At 44.6% G+C, this 26,301-nt stretch overlaps 1 protein-coding gene across 1 annotated transcript; it reads left to right on the forward strand.

The window, feature by feature from the left end:
- Window positions 1–9,680: 9,680 nt before the first annotated feature.
- Window positions 9,681–19,795, forward strand: LOC126537530 (isatin hydrolase-like). The gene is made up of 3 exons (XM_050184620.3): window positions 9,681–10,068; window positions 16,978–17,242; window positions 19,149–19,795. Exons 1-3 carry the CDS (start codon window positions 9,815–9,817, stop codon window positions 19,464–19,466), a joined length of 837 nt encoding a protein of 278 aa, XP_050040577.1. The 5' UTR covers window positions 9,681–9,814; the 3' UTR covers window positions 19,467–19,795.
- The last annotated feature ends 6,506 nt before the right edge of the window (window positions 19,796–26,301 follow it).

Raw genomic sequence — 26,301 nt, forward strand, 5'->3', positions numbered from 1 at the left:
CACTTCTCATCAGCGGTTCCTACCTTGCCAAGAGGCAACATAAAGTGTACCGAAGAGTAAGCACAGGTATCCGGACTACGCAGTGCATATGTCACATCCTTTGACGCGTGGCACGATACGATGCTGTTGATGATGATTATTTATTGACCTCCCCTTTCATACGGGGCGGTGACAAAAAGTCACCTAGCTCACTAGAGTTAACCCTGTCAGCAATCTGCAATATGCAACTGCTACGTGCAACTGCTACCTGTCGGGACACCTGGTGGAATACAACGGAACTGCAATGCAAAGTTTTCACGTATCGACGCTACACGGCGCGCATGTCACATCGTGTGACAAGTGGCAGGATTCGATGCTGATGTTGCTACTGCTGCTGCTGATTTATGGGCATCCTCTTTGAAATAGAACGATGACGAACCGTCCCCTAGCCTGCTTGATCTAATCAGGTATGCTAGACATTTTTAGAGCGCAGTTCTTAGGCGCCCGCTGTTTCGTCGAGCGTCGGCGTTCCCGGTGTAACCGAGTGAACGCGGAGCGCAGCGAGGCATGGCAAGAGCAGCTAGAGCGAAGAGAACGCGAGAAGGAAAGCGGAGAAGGAGGGCATGGAGAAAACGTGAGAAGAAAAGCATAGTCTCGCTCAAGAAGCTCTGCGGTGACCACCGCTACGAGATGGCACAAGAGTTGAGCCCCGTCGTCTGTCCACCGATTACTTCTTTGTCTTTCTTCGGTCGGTAATTTTCACTGGCTAAGAAATGTTAAACATTATCTCTCGACGCACGACGCGCCTGCATGTATCATTGAAGTTTCGCGGATGTTATCGAGAGTCCTCTCCGTTGGCTGTTGTCGCCAAAGCGTTTTGTAACCTGTTTGTATGAGCGACGCGAATTGTTTAGTACTTTCTGGAAGCTACGCGGGCACCAGAGACTACCGTATTCGCACGATTCTAACGCGCCTGTTTTATGAATAGAATGTGTGTTCAAATTTACGTGCATGTTACAATCGTAACTATTTCTACTCCATATCAAAAACAATACCGATACTAACTAAAAAAAGAGCTTATTGCAAGGTAGCCAGCCACAGTGCCATCGAACAGGGTCGCGTTTTGTTAGGCGTTCCTGAAACAAGCGTCGGCATTTGGAAGCGACAAAGGAATTCGCAATGCATTATATAGAGCTGAAGATGACTTTCTTTGATCAGCAGACAGCGAAAAGGTGGTGTCGTCGGACTTTGACAGCGACTAGCTGCTATGATTCAGCAGTGTGCGTGTCTGTGTGCTTTTGTATGTTTCATAAGATCGTTTCAACGCGTTACGCGTCGACTGAGGTTTCGCTATATGATGCGCGTGGTACAATCGGCACAAAGTTATTCTGTTGGTATTTTGGCGGTAAAACAACTGCCAGTTGCAATCGGGGGTGCAGTAGAATCGTGCAAATACGGACAATGGCACCTTCGACGAGTCATGTATAAAATCCGACGCGCTTGACCGGCAGATCAGATTTTCGGCGATCGCCGAATCAGCGACATCTCTCCCTCTCTCTCTCAAATTGTTTGCGTCGATATATCGTGAAATGAAAACACGTATAGAGCTGCGCTCAAATTTCGCATTGAGGAGTAGCGTAGTCGTCGGTTAGTTTATTTAATTCTAGAATTGTTATGCACATTTTCTTAATCTTCTTTTTCTTCCTCAAGACAATCCATTCATTTCTTGGGGCCAATCCGCATAGTGGGTTTCAGCCACATACTTGGTAAGACGCAAACTGCCTTGTGCCGTTACCCATGCAACTGTTACATGGCGTGCCACCGGGTGTACTAATATGCAACTGCAATGGAAAGTGCGCATGTGTCGACGCTACGCAGCGCTCATCTCATCTCGCGTGTATAGTTACTCTATATAAACGCGTGTCATGTGGCGACAAATGATGCTTATTATTATTATTATTATTATTATTATTATTATTATTATTATTATTATTAATATTATTATTATTATTATTATTGCCATTGATTGACAGCTCTTTTAAAGCGGGATGCTGGCTAACAGTCACCTAACCTGCTTATCTGTAGTATTTATTATAATCTGTAGCATTTCTTATGCATCTCTTTAATCTTCTGTTCTTCCTCAAGACAACCCAACCATTTCTTGGCGAATAATCCACGGTAGGTAGGAGCCTGGCGATAGCTGCGATGGACACTGGCTGTGGCAATGCCGGCGGTGGCGGCGGCGGACAACATCGCTAACCTAAATGGCTATTGGAATGAACCCATAGCAGTTTACGCTGTAATAAAGGATCCAACATGTTCTCAGGTTTCAACGTGCTCAAAATATAACGACTTTATTCGAATCTGCTACTAACGACTATCCTGGAATCTGTCGCAGGCTTGCAAGTCTTAGCACTTGAAAACACGCTTAAGATGGCCCAACTTTACTCACGTACTTCAAGTAAGGCAACTTCAAAGGCTGTGCGAAATAAGCAAACCAAATTCCGCTCTATGTCCTTTAACAGTGTTATATGTTGTGTGAGTACATGTTTTGCATTTATTCACCATTGAAATATGGCCATCACAGACGGGAATTGAGCCCACGACCTCCTGTTCACCAACACAAAGCCATAATGTGCATTTGCTGACAGTGAGATGACGCACAAATTTTTAGGTGCGTGTACATTAGCAATTTTTCTCGATGCGCGCCTATCTGAACTGTCTTGAGGCAGCCGGGGCACCACCAGTATGCCCGGTATTGCTCCCTTCTCAAGAATGACCACGTTTGCTTTTGCTTAGTTTCGTTGCGCTGACGAGAATAAGAACGTTAAGCGGGACATCACCGACGATGCTACAGGCTCTCCGCCGACAGTCTACACTTCATATTATGATTAAGAGGGCCGGTATGTACGATATTGCCAGTCCGTGAGGATAGTAAGCAAATAAACATGCTGGGAGTAGGTTTTCGGTCTCTACACAGATCCGCACAGAAATGTCAATCCGGCTAAGTGGTTACGACGGCCTTTGATTGCAGTGTATATAGTTGACAAAAGTCGCATGTAATGATGGCTGGAATGTGGAAAAAGGCGTCCGCGTCCTTCCTCAGGTCTCTTGAAGAAATACAGCTGGTCAGTCATGCCACGTGAGCGACAGCTGCGCGCGCTTGCACCTTAGTTGAGTTGTTGGGAACGCACCTGGCTTGTTCAACACGGATGAGTGCACACAGGTTCTATGGCGAGTTGTATTTGCACAATGCGGTGCAATGAACTCCTCACGGTAGGAGAAAAGCTTTCTCACTTTCCTTGACACAGAGTCATCGTTTTTCTAACTGCCACTACATCTCGGCCTATGCAGGAGAAATAACAGCAAAGGTTAGTGCATAGCCATTGCTCCTAAGTGTTCCTTATAGCACCGAGACGTACACTCAGGCGGGATATTCGCGGAAGGACTTGGTAATGATGCAACTCTTGTTCCTCTGTTAGTTGAGCATTTCGAATTCCGATCTATATAAATGTGCTTCTGGACGTCAGGTATTGGCCCCGATCGCATATGCAGTCTAAAAACTTCACAGCGCTTAGTCGCGTGCGTCACAAATGCACTTCTTTAGAGCGAAAGGACGCATTTCCGAAGGAGTAATTTATCCTGGGAAGGGAATTAGTGCTGTGTAGGTCAATGGGCCTGAAGCGGGGCGAAATATATTCAGAAGTCCTCCCCTGAAGAGTTGGTTGGCACTTTGTTGCTTTCGGACGAGAAAACTCGCCAAACTTAATTGTGCATATATTTCTTCTAATATGCACACGAGCAGCGAAGGGAGGACAAGCTCAAAGAAGCTATTGTAGAATTTCAAATGAAGGGCAGCCATGATTATAGTGGCGAGCATAGCGAATACGCAGAAGTAAAAGAAAGACATGAAACAAAAAAAAGTTGTGATAACTGTAGAGAAATATCAGATGTTAAACGACAACAGTAAATACTTTAACTAATCAATTAATTAATTAAAATATTATGAATACTTTCAGGGCCCAAAGGGACCACAGAAAGGAGTGGCATGGTTACAAACGGGTGCAGTGAAATAACACAAAGCGTTACAAGGAATTTTTCAAGGCGATCCTGGATCGTTCTGCAGCTGAAATAAAAATATATTATGAGGTTTTATTCTGCAATGGCAGCAATGCAGCAGGGAAGGTGGCTTCATTCGATGCTTGTTCTTGGGATGAAATAATAATGATATAAGCTAGTCAGACGCAATGGCAAGCTTACTTTAAATCAAGATAATTGTGCACTAACAGCGAAATTGTAAGGAACAGAAATGATGCAGATCAGGAACTGTCCATGGGAATCGGCGTACGCGAAACTTTCATGAGCCAGCAAGGCGAAATTGAACATTACGACAGGAACGCGCTGCAGATTTTAGTGACGAGTGTGTCTGTCAGTCACAATGGCAGACCTTGTAGATAAAGTTGAACTTTTATTCATCATCGCGAGTTGTTGAATCACAAAACATGACGTGCCTGACCTTGTGCAAACGCGCCACAGCGCCACAGTACGATGAGAAACGGGCAGAGAGGCATTTAAATAGTTTATTGACTATAGAAAGAGTGAGTGAGATAACTTCATTTGGAATCCGATGAATCTGGGACCGCCTAGATGGCCACTGGGAACTGCTGCTCCCGCGCGGCCTACATGGCTCTCTGGACGGCCCAAAGTTGGTTTTAGAGTTCTGTGTTGAGCAGCGCGGCCGACCACCGCGCCCAGAGATTTTCCGCGGTGACTGCCATTTTACCTTAATATATTTTACATCCTACACAACATATGTTGAAGGGTGACTCTAGCAGATTTGCATAGCTTGCATATATCGCTCTCGTATATATCGGGGTAAAAAGTTTTCAGTTGCATGGGACTTGTGTAACTTTCTGTTTGTAATCGCCTCCAAGTAACGGACTCAGCTCTGTTCAGTGGTGGTAATACTCGCCGGCGATTTCGATCGAATTTGATAATATCGCTAAATCTTGTTAATCTGTCTTTTTCTCTCTAGATCTCCTCATCCGCGTTCTCCTGACCGGTGGAAGTCACTCTTTGCTCAGCTCGGCAGTAAGACCTCGAGCTTCGCAGAGTGCTACCTCGTTGGGGTTGATTGTGGGAATGCCTGGACTCGTATGCGCGGGGAACCAGAGCAATGGCCTACCGTTCTTCTCTGCGTTGGAGAATATTGCTTCGTTAACTCGGCTGATGTGCCACGCCTCAAGTGAGATCCTACCTTTTGCATAATTTTTAATGGCCGCCTGAGAATCACTAATAATGTATTGAGTATTCGTGGAGACCAATTCTAGTGCAATGGCTACCTCCTCTGCTCTCTCGGAATGTTTGGTATTAACTGACACGCTTGTAAGGGGTTCTTGGGTGTGATCTACAACTACAGCCACGTAGCCATTTCTGTGTGGGTATTCAGCCGCGTCTACGAAGGCTGCTCTGTCGTCTGACCCATAGCTTCGGATCATTTTCTCTGCTCTACTCGTGCGTCTGCCCTCGTTGTAACCTAGATGCATGTTCTTGGGCATATTTGGTACTAGGAACTTGTCAAAAATTTCTTTCGTTATTGTCCTCTTTTCCCCGTATAGATTGTGGTAATTCATTGCAAGTTTGCGTACTATATGCCGTACCGTTTCGTTCTTGGCTAGTCCTTCCGCCTAAGATGTTTGTTGTGATTGTATGAGTTGGGCCAGTGTGTTGTGGAGTCCTAACTTTAGCAAGAAATCCGTGTTCGTACTGATGGTAATCCCTAGTGCTAGTTTGTATGGCGTTTTTATCAGGTTGTTAATTTTAGTCTGTTCAGCTGCAAAGAAATTGGGGAAGGCTGCTATGTTTGTCATCTCACTTATTACGAACAATTGTGTCAGCCGTATGATACTTCCCTTCTTCATACCCTGGTGATTGTTAGTAATTCATTTGATTATTCTCATCGTGTTTTTTAGCTTTCTGTCTAACTTCTTTATGGTTTTCCCCTTTTTACCTTTGTTCTCGATTACTAACTAGACCCAGCACCTTGAGCTGGTTAACTATTGGGATATTCCGCCCGTTCTTGCTGTGTAGCTTGATTTCCGCACGAGCCTCGTTTCTGTCCCTCTGGGAGACCTGCCCCTAAGTGTGGGGCGGTATAAGAGAAGTTCGGATTTCTCTGCAGTGAGTGTGAGGCCTGTTACTATGAGGTGTTCCTCTACTGTGTTTATTGCAGTCTTGAGTCGTTGTTCTATTGATCCGTCGCTGCCATCAGAGACCCAGATAGTAATATCGTCCATGTAGATTGTGTGATTCGGGGACTCTATGTGATTTAATTTTTCGGGGAGTCCCATCAAGATGACATTAAACAGCATCGGGGAGATGACAGCGCATTGCGGCGTACCGCCCCCCCCCCCCCCCCCCATGTTGATCTCGGGCGACGTGAGTCCTCCTACAGAGAGGAATACTTCCCTATCTGATAAGAAGCTCTTAATGTAGTTATACGTCCGTTGCCCTAGTCCTATTCGTTGAATGCTTTCCAATATGGTTGCGTGGTTGGCATTATTAAAAGCCTTTTTAAGATCAAGGTCCCTGGTGGCTCTTGTAGAACGCGTTTTGTAATCGATTATCTGATGCTTAAGTAGGAGCATCGCATCTTGTGTCAAAAGGTTTTTGCGAAATGCTATCATTGTATCTGGATGTATGTTATTAACCCCTAAGAAGTTATGTACGCTGTTTAAAATTACATGTGCCATTAATTTTCGGACGCAGGATGTTAGGGAGACCAGCCTGAGGTTGTCGATCTCAAGCTTCTTACCAGGTTCCGGAATGAGGGTTATGGTCGCTTTCTTCCATTGAGCTGGTATTTCTCCCTTCATCCAACACTCGTTTATGTATTCAGTTAGTTTGGCGATCGATTTATCATCGAGGTTCCTGAGAGTCTTGTTGGTTATGCCTCCGGGCCTGAGGCTGATTTGGTCGTTAACTTTTGTAGGGTCGCGCGGATTTACGCCTCCGTGAGTTCCTCGTCTAATTTTACGTTTATATTTCCATTGTAGCTAGGATGGCTTTAACGGGGTGCCTATGTTAAGTATTTCTGCTCTAATTCATGGAGGAATTCCTATATTATGCCCTCATATGCGTGTATTAACTTATTAATAGCTTGCCTGTGGTTTTTCTTGCTTTTCTCATGGTCAAGCAGGAACCTGAGCATGTGCCAGGTTTTGCCGGTGCCCAATTGCCCGTACATAGAATTACAAATCTCGTCCCACTGTTGTTTGGTCAATTGCTTAGCATGTTCCATTTTTTTGTTCAGGGGCGCTATGCGCTTTCTTAGTTTTCTGCTATGCTTCTGACCTCTAAGTCTATTCTGAAGCAACTGCTTAGCTTCCTACATGTGGAGAAGTCTTCTGTCGCATTTCTCCAAGTTAGATTCAGGTGGTGCTATTTTTGTGGCAGCTTTGACGTCATCGCTTAGCTCCTTAGTCCATTGTTCTAAGTCTGTGATGCATCGTTTCTGTGTCGTCTCTCGCGTTCTTCGAAATAACTCCGTCTACTAATTTTATCTGCCGTTCCTTGGGTCTATTCGGCCCTTCTCTGACGTGCAACTCTAATATGCGGTGGTCGCTACCCAAATCGTCCAGTGTGTTGCACCATGTCGCCTTTTCAATATTCTTGGTAAAAGGTAAGGTCTTTGGTTGTGTCCCTGTTTAGAGCCGTGCCTACTCTGGTTGCAGGACCGGGGTCTGTGATGAGCGTGAGGCCTAATTCTTGCGAGCCGTTCCATAAGTCCCTTTTTTTTTTGGTCTGGAATATAAATATATACTTATAGGAGCAGACTTTAATGCTCCACACCCCACGTGGGGATATTTAAGAAATTATGTGGTTTTACATTCCAAAACCACTTTCTGATTAAAAGGCACACCGTAGTGGGGGACTACTGAAATTTGGACCACCTGGGGTTCTTTAACGTGCACTTAAATGTAAGTACATGGGTGTTTTGCACTTCGCCCCCATCGAAATGCGGCCACCGAGGCCAGGACTCGATCCCACGACCTCTTGCTTAGCAGCCCAACACCATAACCACTAAGCAACCACGGTGGTTGCGTTGGGATATTGAGAGAAAGAGTACACAGAAAACATTTAATAAAAGATCTGGATGCCTAGCTGCAGGCTAGTTTGGATCCACGCTAGTTAGTATTGGCAATTACTACGCAAAGCATAGTATACCAATCATATGTACGTAAATATGCACTTATAAAGAAAACACAGGGTGTTTCTACTGTCTCTGTGTTGTAGCGAAACACAGACAGATAAGCCGTCAAAAGTTGATAAATATGTTACAGAGTTATAAGGTGTTATGAAGGTCTGTTCCCCGTTTAAAATCGTTCTATGATTATGGATAAGGTGCTAAAGAACGAGAATTGCTTATAATGGTCGGATAGAGTTTGGTAAGGGTGATAAGGATCGATAAGGGCTGAAAACGGTTGGATTAAATCCGATTAGGTTGATAAGGACCGATAAGGATTGATAAGTGTCGATAAGGGGTGGATCGAGTCCGATAAGGTTGATAACGACCGATATGGCTTGATAAGGGGTTATACGGTTCGGAATAAGAGCTAAAACAGATTACAAAAGGTCAATAAAGCACACATTTGATGAGCCGTTCACTGCTTCATCAATCGCAATAAACGTACGTCGCGTCGTATGCATGGAAATGAGCAAGAGGCCCATTGCTTACGCATATTTACGCAACTCTAGTGCAGTTTATGCATATTATTTCCAGATGTCCAACACGAGGCGAGAAAGGAAATAGCTACCTACTTACATGCCTGCCGGCCTGCCTGCCTGGAATGAGGCAAAGAATGCTTCGCATTAAAACATGTCAGTGGGCGTTACAAAGACGTTTTGAACCGATCGAACAGTGCTTTACTGCGTTCGTGAAGAAGGAACTGGAACTCGACATTTCAAATTTGGACATAATAAAAGACAGCACACATATAGGGTTGCAGTGATCATGTGGTTGCAAGGAAATTTCACAATTTGAAAGATCCAAGGTTCCACCTACTTCAGTCCTCACAAGCCACTACTCACCTTTCTAACGCAGCACCGAACATAGTACAGGCGCGCAGCGTGTCTCAGTAGTAACGTGCCAATTATTAGCATATGCACTTCAACACTTCAATAAAGGATGCTTCAGTTCAGCAAGTGTGATGTCGCTTAAAAATGCATGTTGACTACATCCACCTTTGCAATTCCCTCATATCTTGCGCAAATCCAGCATTACTTAGTATCTACTCATACGTAGTAAGCATTTAATTCCCACTTATTCCGATGAGTTCTGCGCACTAATACTTCTAGTTAACACAGTGTCCATCTAGTGGACATGTCTATTTCGTCTGCGCGGAAGTGCTGAGTGTCTGGTGACGCCTGTCCCCTCGTGCATGCCACAGTCCAGCAAATCAGAACTTCAGTAGCAGAACAAATGGGCATATCAACTAGGTGCGCACTTAGAGAAGTCCCTCCTCCGTCTCTCAAAGACGAAAACACCCTAGGGTGAGTTCTTTGCCCGCAATAGACAAGGCCGTCCTTATCAAGACCGCATGGTACTCATGCCATCTGCGGGATTCTTGGAACGCCAGAACGTTATCGTGTACACGACGCGCTACATCTTAGCTCGCCGCTTCTTTAGGTGACGCCTGTCTAGTGAGTGGGAGATAAGGAAACGTGCGGGCAGCTGTTGAAAAGAAGACGTAAATATGTTGGGGCAGGGCAGTCCATTACGATTCACTTCGCATTCGTCTCGGGTTTCCTCCAACCGAGAGGTTGATGAACTTGAATGTGTTTAACAATGACGCGAACTAGCGCTTTAAATTTTCAGGTGCGTGATGTGACGTGGATTCTTTTTGCTTCCTTGGAGCTGCTATACCTGGTCCATGGAGATATCCTTCGAGGACTCGTCCCCGCGCAATGGGGCGAGAGCTACGATGTCGTGGATCTGTCGCACAACTTCAACGAGTGGACGATATATTGGGACGACAACGGGTACTACAAGCTGAACGTGACCATCTACAATGCCACGAGTTCTGGATGGTAGGCAGATGCAGTGTTCACTTTGCGAAGCCGCAATGCAAGCGAGGAAGCCGAACGAAAAAAAATACAGGTGTAGCATGATTTAGTCCGGATGTGAAAGTTTGCAAGGAAAAGAGAGCATGAAAATGATTATTTAGCGTGGTTAATAACACCATTTTAAGGTGGATGCGGAAGCCATGAATGAGGGCGAGTTTTCTGTTTTTGAGGGTGTCGATGAAAGGTGTTTATAAGATTAAGACAGAGATGAACGTCCACATATCAGGAAGCTGCACTGCTTAAGTGTTTATTGATTTTGTAACAATTTCCGTAATTTTTTTATAATTTCGCAGGCGATTCGTGCAGCCGCTATACGCGATTTTTGACGGGGGCAGTAACTGTTCAGACTGGGATTCTCTGTACCCACATTCCGGTATTTGACCACAGTGGAAAACGATCAACTTAAGAGGGTGCTTTAACTCGGGCCCAACTCTTATGCGGTCCATTCGAATACACGTAAAACGCAAAAAACGTTTTTCTGAGATAACCACTGGACCAGTTTTAATGAAATTTGTTACATTTGAAGGAGAAAGTAAAATTTTAGGGACGCTCGGAAGCGGAATGTCTATTTATGGTCTGAATGTTGCTAAACAAATTTTCAAGAATTCGGAAGTCTGAAAACTAGAAGCACGATGTTAACAAATTAATTCCTCCGCATCAAGAAGAGATATCGAAGTTCTGTAAAGGGCATCCACTAAGTCATTCAAAGTGAATAAACTTCATTTGTCAATGTGCGTCAATTTGACGTGTCATACGTGAATTCGTTAGGTTGTGTACAAGGCTTCTCCAAAAGCTGTTTTTTCATATTAATAAGTTTTTTAGGTTCACGTGTAACATATTAATTTTGTCCGCTTTAGATGTACTATTAGATGCAATTCACGGAATTGTGATATCATTTTTCATTGCTGAGTTATAGAGTTGTAAACTTGATAGTTTCGTTTTCTGAAAATTAGGGATTCTTGCCAATTTTCAATAAAATTTTGTAATAAATTTTTCAATGAAAAATTGACGAGATAAATCAAAAATGCAAAACAAGCAGTCGCTAGATTCGAGGTTTTTCTTTGGGATGCAACAAACCGGGTCGAATTTGGTGCCGTTGTTGGCGAGAAAGACGAATTCTCCTTATAGATGTATTTCGATAAGAGCACCCGAGCTAAACCTTCTTCTTAATAAACGCAAGAAGTAGCCAACGACTGGCTAATTGCCGCTCCACATGAATGCAAATGATTTGATTAAATATGATTTGTTTGCGAGGGGGGAGTGGAAGTGGGGAGGACGGAATATTCAACCGAGTTTTGTTGTTTTACCGAACACCAGCGCTTTGAAATGAAACTTTCGGGATTCTGTTCTGTCCGTTATGGTCAGATGAAGGGTGATCATAGTGCCATTTTATTGCGATAGGAATTATTGGACACCCCGGGCGCATTTCGGCCATCGGCGTCGCCGTCGCCGTGAGCTTTTCTGTAAAGTCTAAGGGCAATAAAATCATCGCCGTGTGCCGCATGCTGTATGTGCGAGTTAAAGCGTGCGAAGGTAAACCGGCGATGGCGGCTCAATCTCGCGCACGAAAGGGAGGGAAGCGGGGAGGAAGCGCACCGTCTTTCGTCGCGCGCAAGGCTCCGAGAGGAGGGTGGGGAGGGGCAGGCGCTCTACTACGAGCTGCCCGGGCGGCCGCGTGTGCCCTCCCGGGCCGCTCTATCGTGAAAGCCATCTTCGACAGCGAGAGAGTCTGCAGCATGCCGTGCGCTCTGTTACCGCGGCTGAGTTCGCGTTGATGCAAGATGCAGCACGAATGTCTATTCGTTCGCTGCTGTTGCCGCGCTTCCTCGCTACAGCGTTTTGACAACTACTTTCCGTGGTCATTGAGTGGGGATAAGTGTGCATGTTCGCTTGTACGTGCGTCACACCATGCTCATTAATTTAGTTCGTATGGCCATTTTAACATGTTTTATGGCTGATAAAACTACTATACTTACTTCGTATATCTGTCCACTAATTTATTGCCGCAATGGATGCCTCTCCTTTCGGATGGACTGCGACTTCTTTAAAGGGTTTGTGACTTCAAGTCTATGATCACACTTAAAGACATAAATATGTGCATTCACTTAGGGTTCTCAGTAGTTATGGCGTAGGTCTGGCGAATCTGTGTTCAGAAGTCGAACGCGGGGTTCCGCAAGCATTGCTGCCTGCATTACATGTCAATAACACCACGTCGTCCAAATTATTCCGATGTTTGCCGCTAGAGTATCTTCTAGCCATCTTGGGACATGTTAGTTTGAAACAAATCAATTATTCAATAAATAAATAAACAAATAAATAAATAAATAAATAAAAAAAATAAGTCGAGCGATTGGTCAATTCAGCTGACATTAGAGTACTAAGTAAAGCTACAACACATTATTGAAAAACTCTCTCAACAAAATGCGCTTTTAATTATCACAGCGCGATCTAGTAGCCGTGGCCTAATCCTGGCGAAGTGTCCATAACTTGGTCTTCAATATTCGTTATTGAAGTCAATTCAGTGAGTAACATCGTAACAGTTATGGTTTATTGAGAACATGCTTTAGTACTACCTCAACAGCAAACGCTTATTTGCGAAGGCTCATTTGAATGATGAAATATAAAGAAATTTGTATATTACAATCGGCGCTTCCTTTTAAAGGGTACAAAAGCAACATTAGGCACAATGCTGGCAGCGCGGCGGTGAGATAACAGTATTTATTTATTCAGTTGAGCGAGTGAGTGAGTGAAACAACTTTATTTGGTCCACAATAGACGCGAGGAAAGTCAGCGAAATTCACTGCAGGCCTATGTGAGGCATAAATTTCACAAGAACAACGCTTTCCCGCAGCTTGCGGATTGCATTGTAGCAGAACCTAAGTGGCAGATGACAGGCTATACTGCAATAGAGTAAAAGAAGCTGTCGTCTTGAATCACATTATTAAACGTCGCAGGTAGAGCGCAGAGCGTCAGTGGTCTTTTCTAGAATAGGACCTGGTTCACACAGTCATCATCCACCCCATTCCATCACCGTGGTGGCACGAGTTTCCGTCAGAGGAGCATGTTTCTTCACTTCTGCCTCATCAAAAACAGCTCGCGGCATTCTATGGTTAGGTTTTGAGGATGTGCACTAGGTCAAATGTAAGATATTACTAACGCTGAGAGTGGTGCAGTATCTGACACTCGCGATGCTAGTGCATGAGAATGATGCTATGCCGTGGAGCTAAACCTTTTCAGTGCGTGTCTCGCATCACCTGCGGTCAAACAACGTGGCGCGAGACACTTGTGTGCTTTGTACGGCTACGCAGCCACACACAAGAGCTCGAATATATCCGTGTCATTGTTCGTACGCGAGTCCAATAACCAGAAAACACAGCACATAATACTAATAAACCCGCTACCCGGAAAGAAAACCTGCATATAGCACGTGCAACGATATATACACGACTGAAGCACAATGCGTGCTGTATAAAGCTGATTATCGCTCTAGGCCCGGCTCAAGGTTTGCTTTCATCGACGCACGCCTGAACGCGCAAAGTTGTTTAACAGCTCAGAAAAACTGCTGTTTTTTTAAAGTTTCGCGTAATTTGTGCAATGAACTAAAGTGTACGTGTGCACATTTTTCTTGTCTTAATGCATGTCTCTTGCATTGAAACGCGCAAGTGCTCAGCTATGCTCGTTTCACAATCACATCACTTAGTGGTCATTGCTTTCACCACCTTTCTCAAACGAAGTCTGGGCATCCTGCTAGAAAAATAAGATTGTCTTTTTTCCTATGGTGCACGTCTTTGAAATGGGTAAAAAGAGCCAACCAACAAAGGGCTATAAAACGTTGGCTATATGTAGGGTTCCGTGTTTATGGATAAACCCGAAAAAAATTCTATAGACACGGAACGGTAAAATTTTTGACAACTTGGATTTATTCGATAAACTCCAATTTTGGCGGCCAATATGACCCTGATCTGTTCTTTATCGAAAGTCTTTCGATGAAGGGCATGTTCTAAGTGGTCACTGATACATTGGCCTGTCTGGCAGATATAATGTTTACCTCACCTCAACGGTATCTCGCAGACCGCAGTCGTCGCACATTTAACAAAGGGATTGTCGCCCCCGGGAGCGTGAGACGACATATTGATATACGGTCCCGTGTCGGCACTCGAGCGCCAGGGGACCGAATCGAGCGCGGAAAGCCTGCTGGCGGGAAGCATGGCATGCTCACATGACGCATTTCTGTAGCGAGGAACAGAAATTTTGGCCAATCAAAATGGAAAGAAAACAAAAGCTTTCCAGCGACTAGGTAAAGGAGTTTAGAGATTTTGAAGGGTTAACGTCGTCTGAAGGAGTCATCATTTGCCAGTTTTGTAGTGTGACAGCATTGCGAACGAGAAGGGCGCCTTTAGAATTGCGGTGCATTTATAGTGACAACGCCATGTCCAGCTAAAGAAGCCCCGCCTAGACGCACATTTTCAACTGTTGGTGCTGTGAATTTGCGGCTATGTGAGAGTGTGTGTAGAATGGTTCGTACAGCCTGACACGGTTTCTTCATTTATTGTACACGCTTCCTTCTATACCAGGTGTCTTAACAGACTTCACATAGTCGCAATCCGATTTGTTCACATCGTCTTGTTATCCCTATCCCTTAGGCAACTCGTCACAGCAAAGCTCACCGGAAGAATGCATCACGCGAGCCCGATCCAATAGAAAACACGTGGATGACATCCCGCAGCAGTTTTGCCATGCATTCTGTTTCGCTGGGATTCCACTGCACCAGGCTGATGGACCTCTTGGCATCCTCTTTCGAAGCAAGTGCCCGGTGGCACGCACGATGCCAGGTAGTGATCAACTATATCGGAAATACCTACATGAGGTCAGTGCGAAAGACATTGCGACAATAAGCTCTTCGATGAAAGACCGCCCCATTTCCATCACCATCGACAAGTCGCCCGAACTCCGCGGAGGTCCGGCAGTTGTGGGTCTTGCAACCTTCTACGACGACGAGCTTCCTGGACGTAGGACCTTCATGATAGACTTGCAAGTAGTACAGCAGTGTAACGCAGTATTAATTGGCATGTAGATACAAACTGCTCTTCAGAAGGTTGGAAAGGCCTTAGCCAATGCAGCTGCGTTGTGCTCCGACTCAGCTTCCTACATGCAGAAGCTTTACAAGGACTTGAAACTCTCCAGCCCCAATTTCAAGGCACTTCATTTCAAAGATCCGTGCCACCTCCTTTACAGCGCTCTGGAGGATGGAATTAAGACCAGCTTATCTAAGGTAGTTCACAATTTTGTTGTGCACTTTCCTGCCCTGTTGAAGTCGTCGCTGGAGCTGTGCCGTAAATTTGGTCTTCCGTGCGTGGCCATGGACATCACCATCAAGTCGCTGAAGACTCTTTGTCTATCTAGGTGATTCTCTTCTTATGAAGCCCTAGAAGATGTTCTGGACTACAGGCGTGCCATTTTGTCTTTCTTGAGAAGCGACGATGGCAAGGGAAAGAAGTGTGAGAAGCTAAAAACTCTTGTTTCATCGCCTGAAGTTGTACACGATTTGCTGATTGAGCTGAGGTTTCTTAAGGCGAATTCGTGTTGTGTGCTCTCAATGATTAAGGAACTTGAGGCAGAGAGTACCCTGGTACACCTGGTTTACCCCATACTGGGGGTTCGTTTGCACGCGCTCCTCAGTCAATGGCGTGACCTACCTGAGGTCTCCACATCAGATGTCGCAAGTCTGATGGATCTCCTTGTCAAAAATGACCGCTCAACGACTGTCGCAGACCTTCATGGATACTACGCTGTTGCCCCTGAAAAGTGGAGACAGACAGTTGAGAGAGACCTTTGCGATGCACAATCGCATTGGTACAGTGTTCAAATTGTGAATCCAAATGTGAAGCATGAGCTACCCCACGCATTTGAAACCTAAGGGCCGATTTTTAAGTTTCTTGAAACTGACGACATGAGCCAGCTCATGAGTGATTTTGCGAACTGTTAGAGCTATGAAATAAATAACATTGGGGAACCCCTGTAGTTTTGGAGGCTTCACACTGTCCAGTTTTCAGTGCTTTCTCGCTGCATGCTGAGTCTTCTGGCTCACATTGTTTCTAGCGCAAACGTTGAAAGGGAATTTTCTAAGCTGATAATCATCAATCGAAAGAAGCGCGCTTCCATTAGTGACAGCAACTCCGTAAAGTACGCATGCGTCTATTACAACAAGCTTTAAGGTTGTAATACGCACAAACGTAAGTGTCCTGTATATAAGTGATTGTGCTTGTGTGTATATGTGTTTCTGCACTCAAACCTTCAAGACAACTAAAAATTGCTTCGTGTGTTCTGATGCTATCGTGTTCAGGTATCATTTCATCTAAGATTTTGGACTATTGAGAATAATGCAAAATTAAACTTCGAATTTCGGAGAATTGGGGATTTACAAAAAATAAACTCCGATGAATGCCGAATTTCTGCTAAATTATAGACTGCGAAAAACGCCCTCCGGATTTCAAGAAAAATAAACTCCGAAAACATGGAGCCCTAGCTATATGATATGATCTGCTGGATTAGTACTGAGAGCGTCTCTGGTATAGGGGCCATCAAGTCTACGGAGAATGCGCAACACTTAATCAACAATAAGTGAAAGTCTGACTTATTTTCCGCCATGTTTACGTAACGATTTCATGCTTACGATTTGGTATCATGTTTCATATTATACATGCCAATGTATGACGGAGTGACAATTCCTAATTTGAGGGAATCGTTTTTGTGAGACGATGACGTTTTATTTTTGTCTTATCTAAAAGATCAAAGTATTGTTTTTTTGCATTTCATTTGTGTATTTCATTTATGGAACAATTATTTACTCCAACTCCCATCTCTATGGTCCAGGTTCCAAGAGGACGTAATGGAAGAAGCCATACATGGCGGAACCCACCTGGACTCACCAGTCCATTTCTACAAGGGTGGATGGGACGCGACGCAGATACCACTGAACCGGTTGATGTTCCTGCCAGTGGCAGTTGTGGACGTGAGGGCGCAAGTGGCACAGAACCCCGAATATATGCTCTCTGTTGATGACATACTGCTCTGGGAGGAAAAGAATGGTCAGCTTCCGAGCGGGTGCCTCTTCGTGGCTCACACCGGACAGTCTAAGGTAAAACGTTGAGCATTTTACTGCGGAACATCTTTGCTTCTTACGGCTTAGTGATGACACGGCCCTTTTTTGAACTCCTGCTCGTAAATAAAGCAAAAAGTATGCGAAAGCGAACAGGATTGTTTTAAAGGTTACGATGCGTGAAATTAATGCTCAGTAACCTGGCAACGAGATTAGAATTCGCGGTTGGTAGTCAGATTCTTGGTGCAACGAAACAACGCTATAATAGCTAAATAGTGCGATTGTCTAAGCTGAGCAGTGACAAGGGGTCCACATAATTAGAAGGATACGTGCAGAATATCAGAAATTTGTTTGAGAATTCTGAGAAATGTGTCCTCTATATTTTGTCGTATCTCTAGAAAGAAAACTATATGTTGAATCAATTCTGTCAAAACTTGCCAATGTGGACAAAACTTGGAGCATAACGAAAAAAAAAGTGACAGGTAACTATGGTCCGTGGAACGAGCAATGCAGCGCATAAATATGAAGGGTAGCTTTTAACGATAGCATAACTGTAACATGTAATGAAGAGCAAACGCATGCAAGATAACTTTGCAGTTCAGATTAATAAAGAAGGTGGATGAATCACGCGAAAAATTGGAGGTTTGTTAGAGTAAACGAACGTGTTTATGAGCATATTGATTAAGTGACAAAAATGAGGGGCAACATTAGCAAATTAGCTGGAATACGACAAAATTGGCTGACGCAGAACCGACACATGACTGCAAATCACTGGAGGAGACCTACGTGCTACAGGAGCCTACATAAACTAGGAAAGGTTATGAAGATGGCATGATTTATAGGTGAAATTGTCGCCTTGGAACATGTCCAGGATCAATACATATGGAGGTCTAAACATTACTTGAAATCCACTCGGCAGCAGCTCCTGACTTCCGAAGTGCAGGTTGTTTACTAATATCTTTGTAATAACAAATTCATTATCAAGGTGTCGTGAGCCAAAAATAGAAAGCCGAAAATTGGGTGCCCCCAAATGAACCTGGAAGATTGTGAACGACGATGGTACGAAAATAGCCAGATGACGAAGCTGGAATGATGATAATGGAAGGACCATGACGGCATTACGACCATCTAGTTACCATTATACCTAGGTCTAGAGGCTTAATTTGTTTGATAGAGTTATTGTGGTCATAGCAGTTATGTGACGCGGCCAAGGAAGAAAATTGAGGACGGGCACCCGTTTTTGTCGTTCTTCGTAACATAAAGAACTTAGAAAGCAGTTCAGCTCAGTTTTTACACATGACTACTGTTCTTTACAATATTAGCTGATGCTTTACAAAAAATGTTCATTATCTTTATTGGCTGTAGCTTCACTGGGAAGTTTGTTGCATCCCATCGATGAACGTAGCGAAATTGTAAAATAGGCATGGTGTGTAAATACACAAGTTCCAACATTGTGCTGACGAATTATGTTCAGAGTAAAGTCACGAGGTCAGCCGCCGCAGTGGGCCAGTGGCTATGACACTGCGCTGCTGAGCTCGAGGAAGCGGGTTTCATCCTGATGAGAGCGGAATGCAAAAAAGCACTAGTGTACCGTGCGTTGGGCGCACAATAAAAAAACCCAGGTGGTCAAAATTACTCCAGCACGGCGTGCCTCTTTATCAGGTAATGGTTCACCTCCACAGAGCGTCGGCCCGGCATTGCACTATCTTCGGGGTCGGGCCACGTATGAGGAGGGCTTAACGCCTGCCGCACCTACGCCGTGGGTCGGCCCGGCATTGCACTATCTTTGGGATTCTGTGTCTACACACGGACACGATTTTGGGGAAACTAGCCCTTAACCGCTTCGCTGTAGAAAAGGGCATGCGCGAAGTTTTTTGACGAGTTCGTAAAGCTTAAAAAGACGCCAGCAGAGCTCTCACGCACGTATACGGTTGGTCTCTCGCAGCACTGGCCAAACCGAACCGCGTATATGGGCATCGACGCCAACGGCGACAAGCATTTTCCAGCCATGCATCCGGAGGCGGCCTCCTACCTGGCGACGCAACGGAGTGTTTACGGCGTCGGTGTGGATACACCTTCAGTGGACGCGGCTCCTGACGATGCCGCGCACCGGGCAGTCTCAGCCGCAAACATCTTCATCCTCGAGAACCTCGTAGGCCTGGAGAAGCTGCCGCCAAGAGGAGCTTACGCCATCGTGCTGCCACTAAAGCTGGACGGCGCCAGCGGTTCGCCCGTACGAGTGGTTGCTCTGGCGCCGCCGTAGCATGCGTGTACCTTATTTGTACTCTGAATGCAGGTCACTCCATTACGCTAAATCTGCTTCAGTGTTAGATCAAGCAGGTTGCCAAGTGGTGTTCCTATGATAACTTGGTCATTCAACATCCCAAGATGACACAGTCTTTTGCGTGTCATCTATTGACATTCGGCGTGGTGTTCTGTTGGCTTCGACACGTGATTTTGTCTAGAGTCAAGATACATATGTGTCACAAAAATAACACACATGATGTTGCCATGGTAATAATGGAGCAGTTCTTCCAGTTTTTCCTGTACTCTACCGCAAACGAGAGCAATAAATATTCTGAGAGTTTTGAAGTTGATGTTGTTACGGCTAGGGTGGCGTTCAGGGCATGGAATCCATCAAGCCCATCGACTACTACGTCAGGTTGTATAAAATGAAGAAAAAGGGTTTACTTAAGTTAGCCATACGGCTCCAGTTACGAAAGCCCACTTCATGTCGCAGCAAGTCAAACGTCCAAGTTCACATATGGCTAGCTGTCCTCACTCTCGAAAAGTCTCCGCTTTTAATACCATCGTCTTCCCTAGGCGAGCCGACTAGGGAATCCGAAGATCATCCAGCAGCAAATCACCATCGTCGATTCCGTTGCGATACCATGCCCACGCTCGCATTAACTCGCAGTAACTCCGCCTCCGAAGAGACTGGTTTGGAATATGTGGCGAGAAAGCAACCTGTGCCTCTCAGGTGATCTACGTTGTTCCCCTCCTTTTCATCCTTCTATCAGGCTGACAGGTAAAGGGCGGGCTGAGGGCTCTTTGTGGGACACGTCAAAATTTGGCGTCCACACGTCGTTGACCTCTGGATAGGCGCTGATGGATGGGTGGTGATTTTACAGGTGTTAAACGTCTAACTGATTCCTAAATCACCGTCGTTGTTCCTCTCCTTTTGATCCTTTACTCAGGCTGCCAGGTAAAGGGAGGGGTGAGGGCCTTTCGTGGGACCCTTCAACAGTCCGTGTCCACGCTGCATTGACGTCTGGATAGGTGCGGATGGATGAGTGTTGGCTTGACGCGTGGCAAACGTCCAATTAACGCTTTTGTGGTGTTGAGACGTAACAATGTTTAGAGCGTTTAATGACCTGCTGCCGTGGTTCATTAAATCTGTATCTGTTTGTATTAAATCTGCAGTAATCAGATGAATATGTAGCTTGTTGAGCCGTCTAAGCTCTCATGACTTTACCAGAGTGCCATTTCACCATTTCTAGAAAACAAAATTACCTCTCGAATGTGTTTCCTTGTCTAGATATGTGGTAGAAAGGCTTCCACTTCGGTTCAATTTGTTCCACTGAATAATCTTGAAAACTCTGCTGAAGAAAGCGCTAATGAGCAGAATGGTTCAGCAGCTTGTTTGTATAGTGAAGACACTAGTAACTATGCGGAGTAATAACCAACCCTCAACACAGGGCGTACACCGCTCTTCAAATAACTTCTTTCGCGCCAACTTGTATCACTGGGTATGTACCGCTGGCTATGTAGCCCTCGTCAACGCTTTAAGGGTGGCAGAAAACTGGAAACTTGGAATAAAAGTTTTCATTTGATCATATAAACGAAGACCACGCGAAAAGAAAGTCTGTCAGGAAGGTGAATTCTACTAGACGTAAGTGAAGTGAATAAACCTTATTATAGAGAAAAAGCTGTTGGTGCCCGTAGAAGGGCGGCCCTCCAATTCCAGGCAGTCGTGGCCCGGTACTGATAGCGTAACAGTAATCACTAGCCGTAGCTGGTGGTAAAAAATTTACTCTCGAACGACGGTGGGCTTCACAGCACAAAAGCTCTTCACCGAAAAACTTAGGAGAAAATTGTTATCTGCTTCCTCGCTATACTGAAGTGGAAAATTCATACAAGGAGTGCCGTGGAACGAGAATCGAAGAGGTCCCGGCGGGGTATCATCATTGGTCGTGTCAATTTTTGAACAAACACGCGCGCAGTTCAAGTTCTCGGTGCTCACTCCCATTAGAACTCAGGTCTTCCATCCATGAGTTACCACTATCTTTTGAGCCGAGTTCAAAATCACTCCTTCTCGAAGAGCCGGAATTGTCAGAGCCACCACGGTTTTCTTTTTCTTTTGTTATTTTCAACACGAGCACTCACTCATTTCACGGAGAATGCTATTTTAAGATAGACGGCTGGCTCCACAGCAAAATATATATATTCTCCGAACTTCACTCTTCAACAGCGCCTTGCTCCATCTGATGTTATTTGCAACAAGCGCAACATAAACACGCATCATCTTGAAGAAACGCGGAGCAATACAGGAGCTCCAACCATCTTCATGGAAAAGTTCGGCAGCATTTTACACTCGTGTAACGCGTGAAGCTGAAAGACTACAGCACACATAGTAATGCATGAAGTTAGACGAACGGATGGGCCAGATCTTTTGCATTACATAACGAGCCGTAGTGTTAACGTACGGCGTTGTAGGTCGACCTCCTCAACGACACACGCGAGCACCTAATGAGCTACCTAAAGACCCTTTCATTCTTCTTTTGTTCTTTCGTTCGTTCTTTCTTTGCTTTGATTCTTCTTTCGTTTCTTTATTCATATTCAGTCATTGCATTTTTGCTTGCTTACCTAAAGGCCCTAAAGGCCCATGAGCGATTGCTGACGATGATATCTTTTGCTTCACTAGATTAGAAGCTGCTTTTTTCGGATATGAGCCATTGCAAGGAGCTACTTAAGGCGTTCGCCTTAAAACAAAACTGAAAAAGAAGGCGCGGGACAAGCTGGTCTCATTGTTCGTCTTTTTTGTAAGTACGCACTTCACGAGCTCAGCTGGTCTGCCATCCTTAAACGGGCAAGGAATCGCTTTTGCGTCTGCAAAGGTCAGTGGATACCTGCGATGACGTCACCTTTGAGGTCAACTTGGGTAACTTACTTGCCGTGGTTCCTTAGTGGCTATGGTGTTGGGCTGCTAAGCACGAGGTCGCGAGATCAAATCCCGGCCACGGTGGCCACATTTTGATGGGGGCGAAATGCAGAAAACGCCCGTGTACTAGAATTTGGGTGCACATTAAAGAATCCCAGGTGGTCGAAATTCACCCGGAGTCCCCCACTACGGCGTGCCTCATAATCAGAGTAAAACCCCACAATTCTTAGCTTGGATAACTATGTGCCACTTAGTATGTACCACTCTTCAAAAAAATTATTTAATATTTCTCCGATGTTGGGCAGTTATCCACCCTGCGTTATATACGACTAGTCAGACAAACTTGTGTGAGTGCGATATTAGCGACAACGTTAAGGAGCTCGTGTCGCAGAAAAGCCGGTGTCGTCGGCGTCGGTGTTGGCATCAGCGCGAGCGGCGTTGGCCGTGAGCGATAAATCCCAGAAGGCACTTCATAAATAAAAAAACATCTTGCAAGATGGGCTGGTGGGAACCGAACCAGGGTCTCTGGAGTGTGAGACGGAGACGCTACCACTCAACCACGAGTTCGTTCCTTCAAAGCGGGACAAAATCGCCTCTAGTGAATGCGGTGTTGCCTTAGAAACATGCCGTAGAAAGTTGTACTGCGGTGTATATCGGTAATTATGACCATGTAACTTACAGAAGTCGCAGTTTCACGAGCAGCGAAGTACGTTTCCGCTACATTTCTTCTGCGCTCTGCGCACACGCAGAGCCATCTTGCGGCAAACACAGAAGACCCCTTCCTCGCAATGTACGGCTCTGCCCCGACACGTGGCGCGCCACTCACCCCATGAACGCGTCCGCCTTCATGGCGCGTCGAAGCCCGGTTATCTGTGCCGATCGCGACGTTTGGCTGGCGTAGCGCGCTTGAGTTGGCGGTGCGAACGGGGTGCGATAACGCTATCGCGTTCTACTCTTGAAGTCGAAGCTTAAGCGTCCTCCAATTTTTCACAAAAGCGCCGCATGCTGACTTCGCGGAGGCGCAGCTGAACGATACAGCGTGTCAAGAGGCCAGCGCCAGAGTGGAGCCCAGCTGCCTACACGCCATATACATGACGCGTCTCTGGGGTGGGAAGACGGCGTATCGCTAAATTGCTTCATTGCGAATCTCCTTAGCGTCAACATTCATTGCGATATGGGATCTGTCTTGAATTTAAACAAAATGTATGGTCGAAACATCCCTGCCTGGCATTTTTGAAAGAGTTTGTAAAGGTGCCCTGGGAAAACGTCATTAAATGCGCAATATCTGGCCAGGCGTCACCGCCTTACCTGAGGATTTGACCTGGTAAAACAATGTATGTTTTTGCATCGTATATTCCGGAATTTCTGAGAGTATGGAATCTCACGGTTTTCACGCAGAACTTCGTCCCAAGTACCGCGTAATAAGTGACGTTAATTCTTAAGAGGACATAAAAGTTTCCGCAACTGGAATATCTTTACATGACCAACATTTGCAAGTCCTATATAAAAAAGTGCACCAAATCTGGTAAGCTAGGTATAAGACAGCTTTCCTAAAGGTCAAAAAATGACTGAAGGAATCTTGGGATTTTTTTTAATTGAAGGTCATAGCAATAGCAACCACACTTAGTTTGTAGACTAGAATGGACCTGCATGTGCTGTCTGCACTAGCTCAAAATGAATTTTATTTATTTATTTATTTATTTATTTACAAATACTGCAGCCCAGAAGGGCTATTGCAGGAGTGGGTGAATACAAATGCGAGAAAGAAAAATCACTATACAAAGAAGCATGCGTGAGTAACATGACTAAGGGGAGCATTCAATGGCATCCCCAAATTCTCTATGTGGTAAAGAACGGATGGAACCAGGCAGGTCATTCCAGAGTTCAATTGTCCGAGGAAAAAAACTGTATTTAAAAGTGTTGGTGCGAGCAAAAAAGACGGATAAGTTTAAGTCATTGCTGCTTCTCGTGATTAGGGGTTTTGCACGGGTCAGATATGTGTTAGGGGAAGCATAATGTGGAGAGTAAAATAGAGAGTGTAGAAGTTTCAGAGAATTAATGTGACGACGGTGGGAAAGAGGGGTTAAACCAAGCATATTCAGATGAGATGACGGCGAAAACATTCTATCATAACGGCGGTATATGAAACGAACCGCCTTTTTCTGAACAGATTCAATTTTGTGGATGTCCGAAATTTTGTAAGGGTTCCATATGGTAGACGCATATTCAAGAATAGGTCTTACAAGTGTTTTGTATGTAATAAGTTTAGTTTCTTTGGGGGCAGCACGTAGAGTTCGGGTTAGATAACCAAGTTTTTTTAGTCCTTTGTTGCAAGTTGTTAGAATATGTTCTGACCAGGATAATCTTGGAGTGAAAAGGAGGCCTAAATACTTATATTCGTATGCGCGCTGCAGAAAAGTGGATTTATAGGAATAATTGAAATATGAGCAATTAGCATGCTTGTGAAAGGACATGGCGACTGTTTTCTTGAAGTTAATGTTCATTTGCCAGAGTTCGCACCATTCACAAAAACTTATAAAAGATTGATTCAGAGTGTTATGATCGTTAGGTGAAGAAATGACATTGTAGAGAACGCAGTCGTCAGCGTAAAGCCGAATTTTTACTGAAACAGAGCTTGGAATGTCGTTAATATAAAGCAAAAAAAGCAATGGCCCTAAAATAGAACCCTGGGGCACACCGGAAGATACTGATGCGTCAGGAGAGTTGAATGAATTAAAAGAAACATACTGTGAACGATCATAAAGAAAACTACGGATCCAGTCAATGAGAAGCGGGTTATTAAGGATAAAGTTTAGTTTATGTAATAGTTTAGGATGTGGTACAGTATCAAATGCTTTCGAGAAATCAATGAAGAGTGCATCTAATTGATGACCTAAATCAAGAGCAAAAGCGATGTCATGTGTAAATTCAGTTAATTGAGTCACTGTGCTAAAACCACTACGAAATCCATGCTGAGCGCTGCATAAAATGTTATTAGACTCGAGAAAAGTGATAATGTGTTTATAAATTATGTGTTCAAGAAGTTTGCATGCATGAGAAGTTAACGAAATGGGTCTATAATTTAGAAGAGATTGTTTCTGCCCAGATTTGAACAATGGAATGACTCTAGCCCGTTTCCATGAACAAGGAACTGTACAAGTAGATACAGATTTCTCAAAAATCAATGTGAGGTATTGACACGTCCAAAGCGCATAACGATGAAGGAACACATTGTTAACATTGTCTGGACTGCAGCCTTTTTTGGTGTCAAGATTTAAAATAAGGTTCAGGACTCCTTGCTTACATATTGTAACATTGTTAATTGCACAGGACATGTTAGTTGTCGTGGAGTAGGGAGGAATTACGCCATTGTCCTGTGTGAATACAGACTGAAAATATTCACTGAATGCTTTAGCAATAGGTCCAGGATCGCTTATTTCGGAATCGCCTAATAGAAATGTCTGGGTGGTGTTCTTCATTGGCGAAATTGAGCTCCAAAATTTTCGTGGGTTATTTTTAACTAAATTAGGTAGAGTGAACTGATAATAAAAGTTCTTAGCTGCGTCCATTTTTTGACGGAGTTCTTCCTTCATAAAGCGGAACTGGTCATTTGTTTCTGCATTCATGTGGCGCTTCCCACGTGCTCTGGCTACTCGACGCTTCAAATGCAGTATTTCCCTTGTCATCCAAGGAAGGTCTAGATTATTCTTTTTTGTTTTTAATGGCACATAGCGCTCTATGCAAGTATGGACAATGTTTTCAAAATGGGATACTATAGCATTGATATCACTGGTAGTGCATAACTGGGAGAAACTGTCGAATGAAATGCTTAATGTATCAAGTATGGACGTATCATCTGCATGATTATAATCGTAAAAACTGGTATATTGATAGTGGCGCCTTGAAACTGAAAGATTAATAGTAGCAATAACAGCTT

This window comes from Dermacentor andersoni, chromosome 4 (assembly GCF_023375885.2).
Source record: "Dermacentor andersoni chromosome 4, qqDerAnde1_hic_scaffold, whole genome shotgun sequence".
Classification (NCBI taxonomy): Eukaryota; Metazoa; Arthropoda; class Arachnida; order Ixodida; family Ixodidae; genus Dermacentor; species Dermacentor andersoni.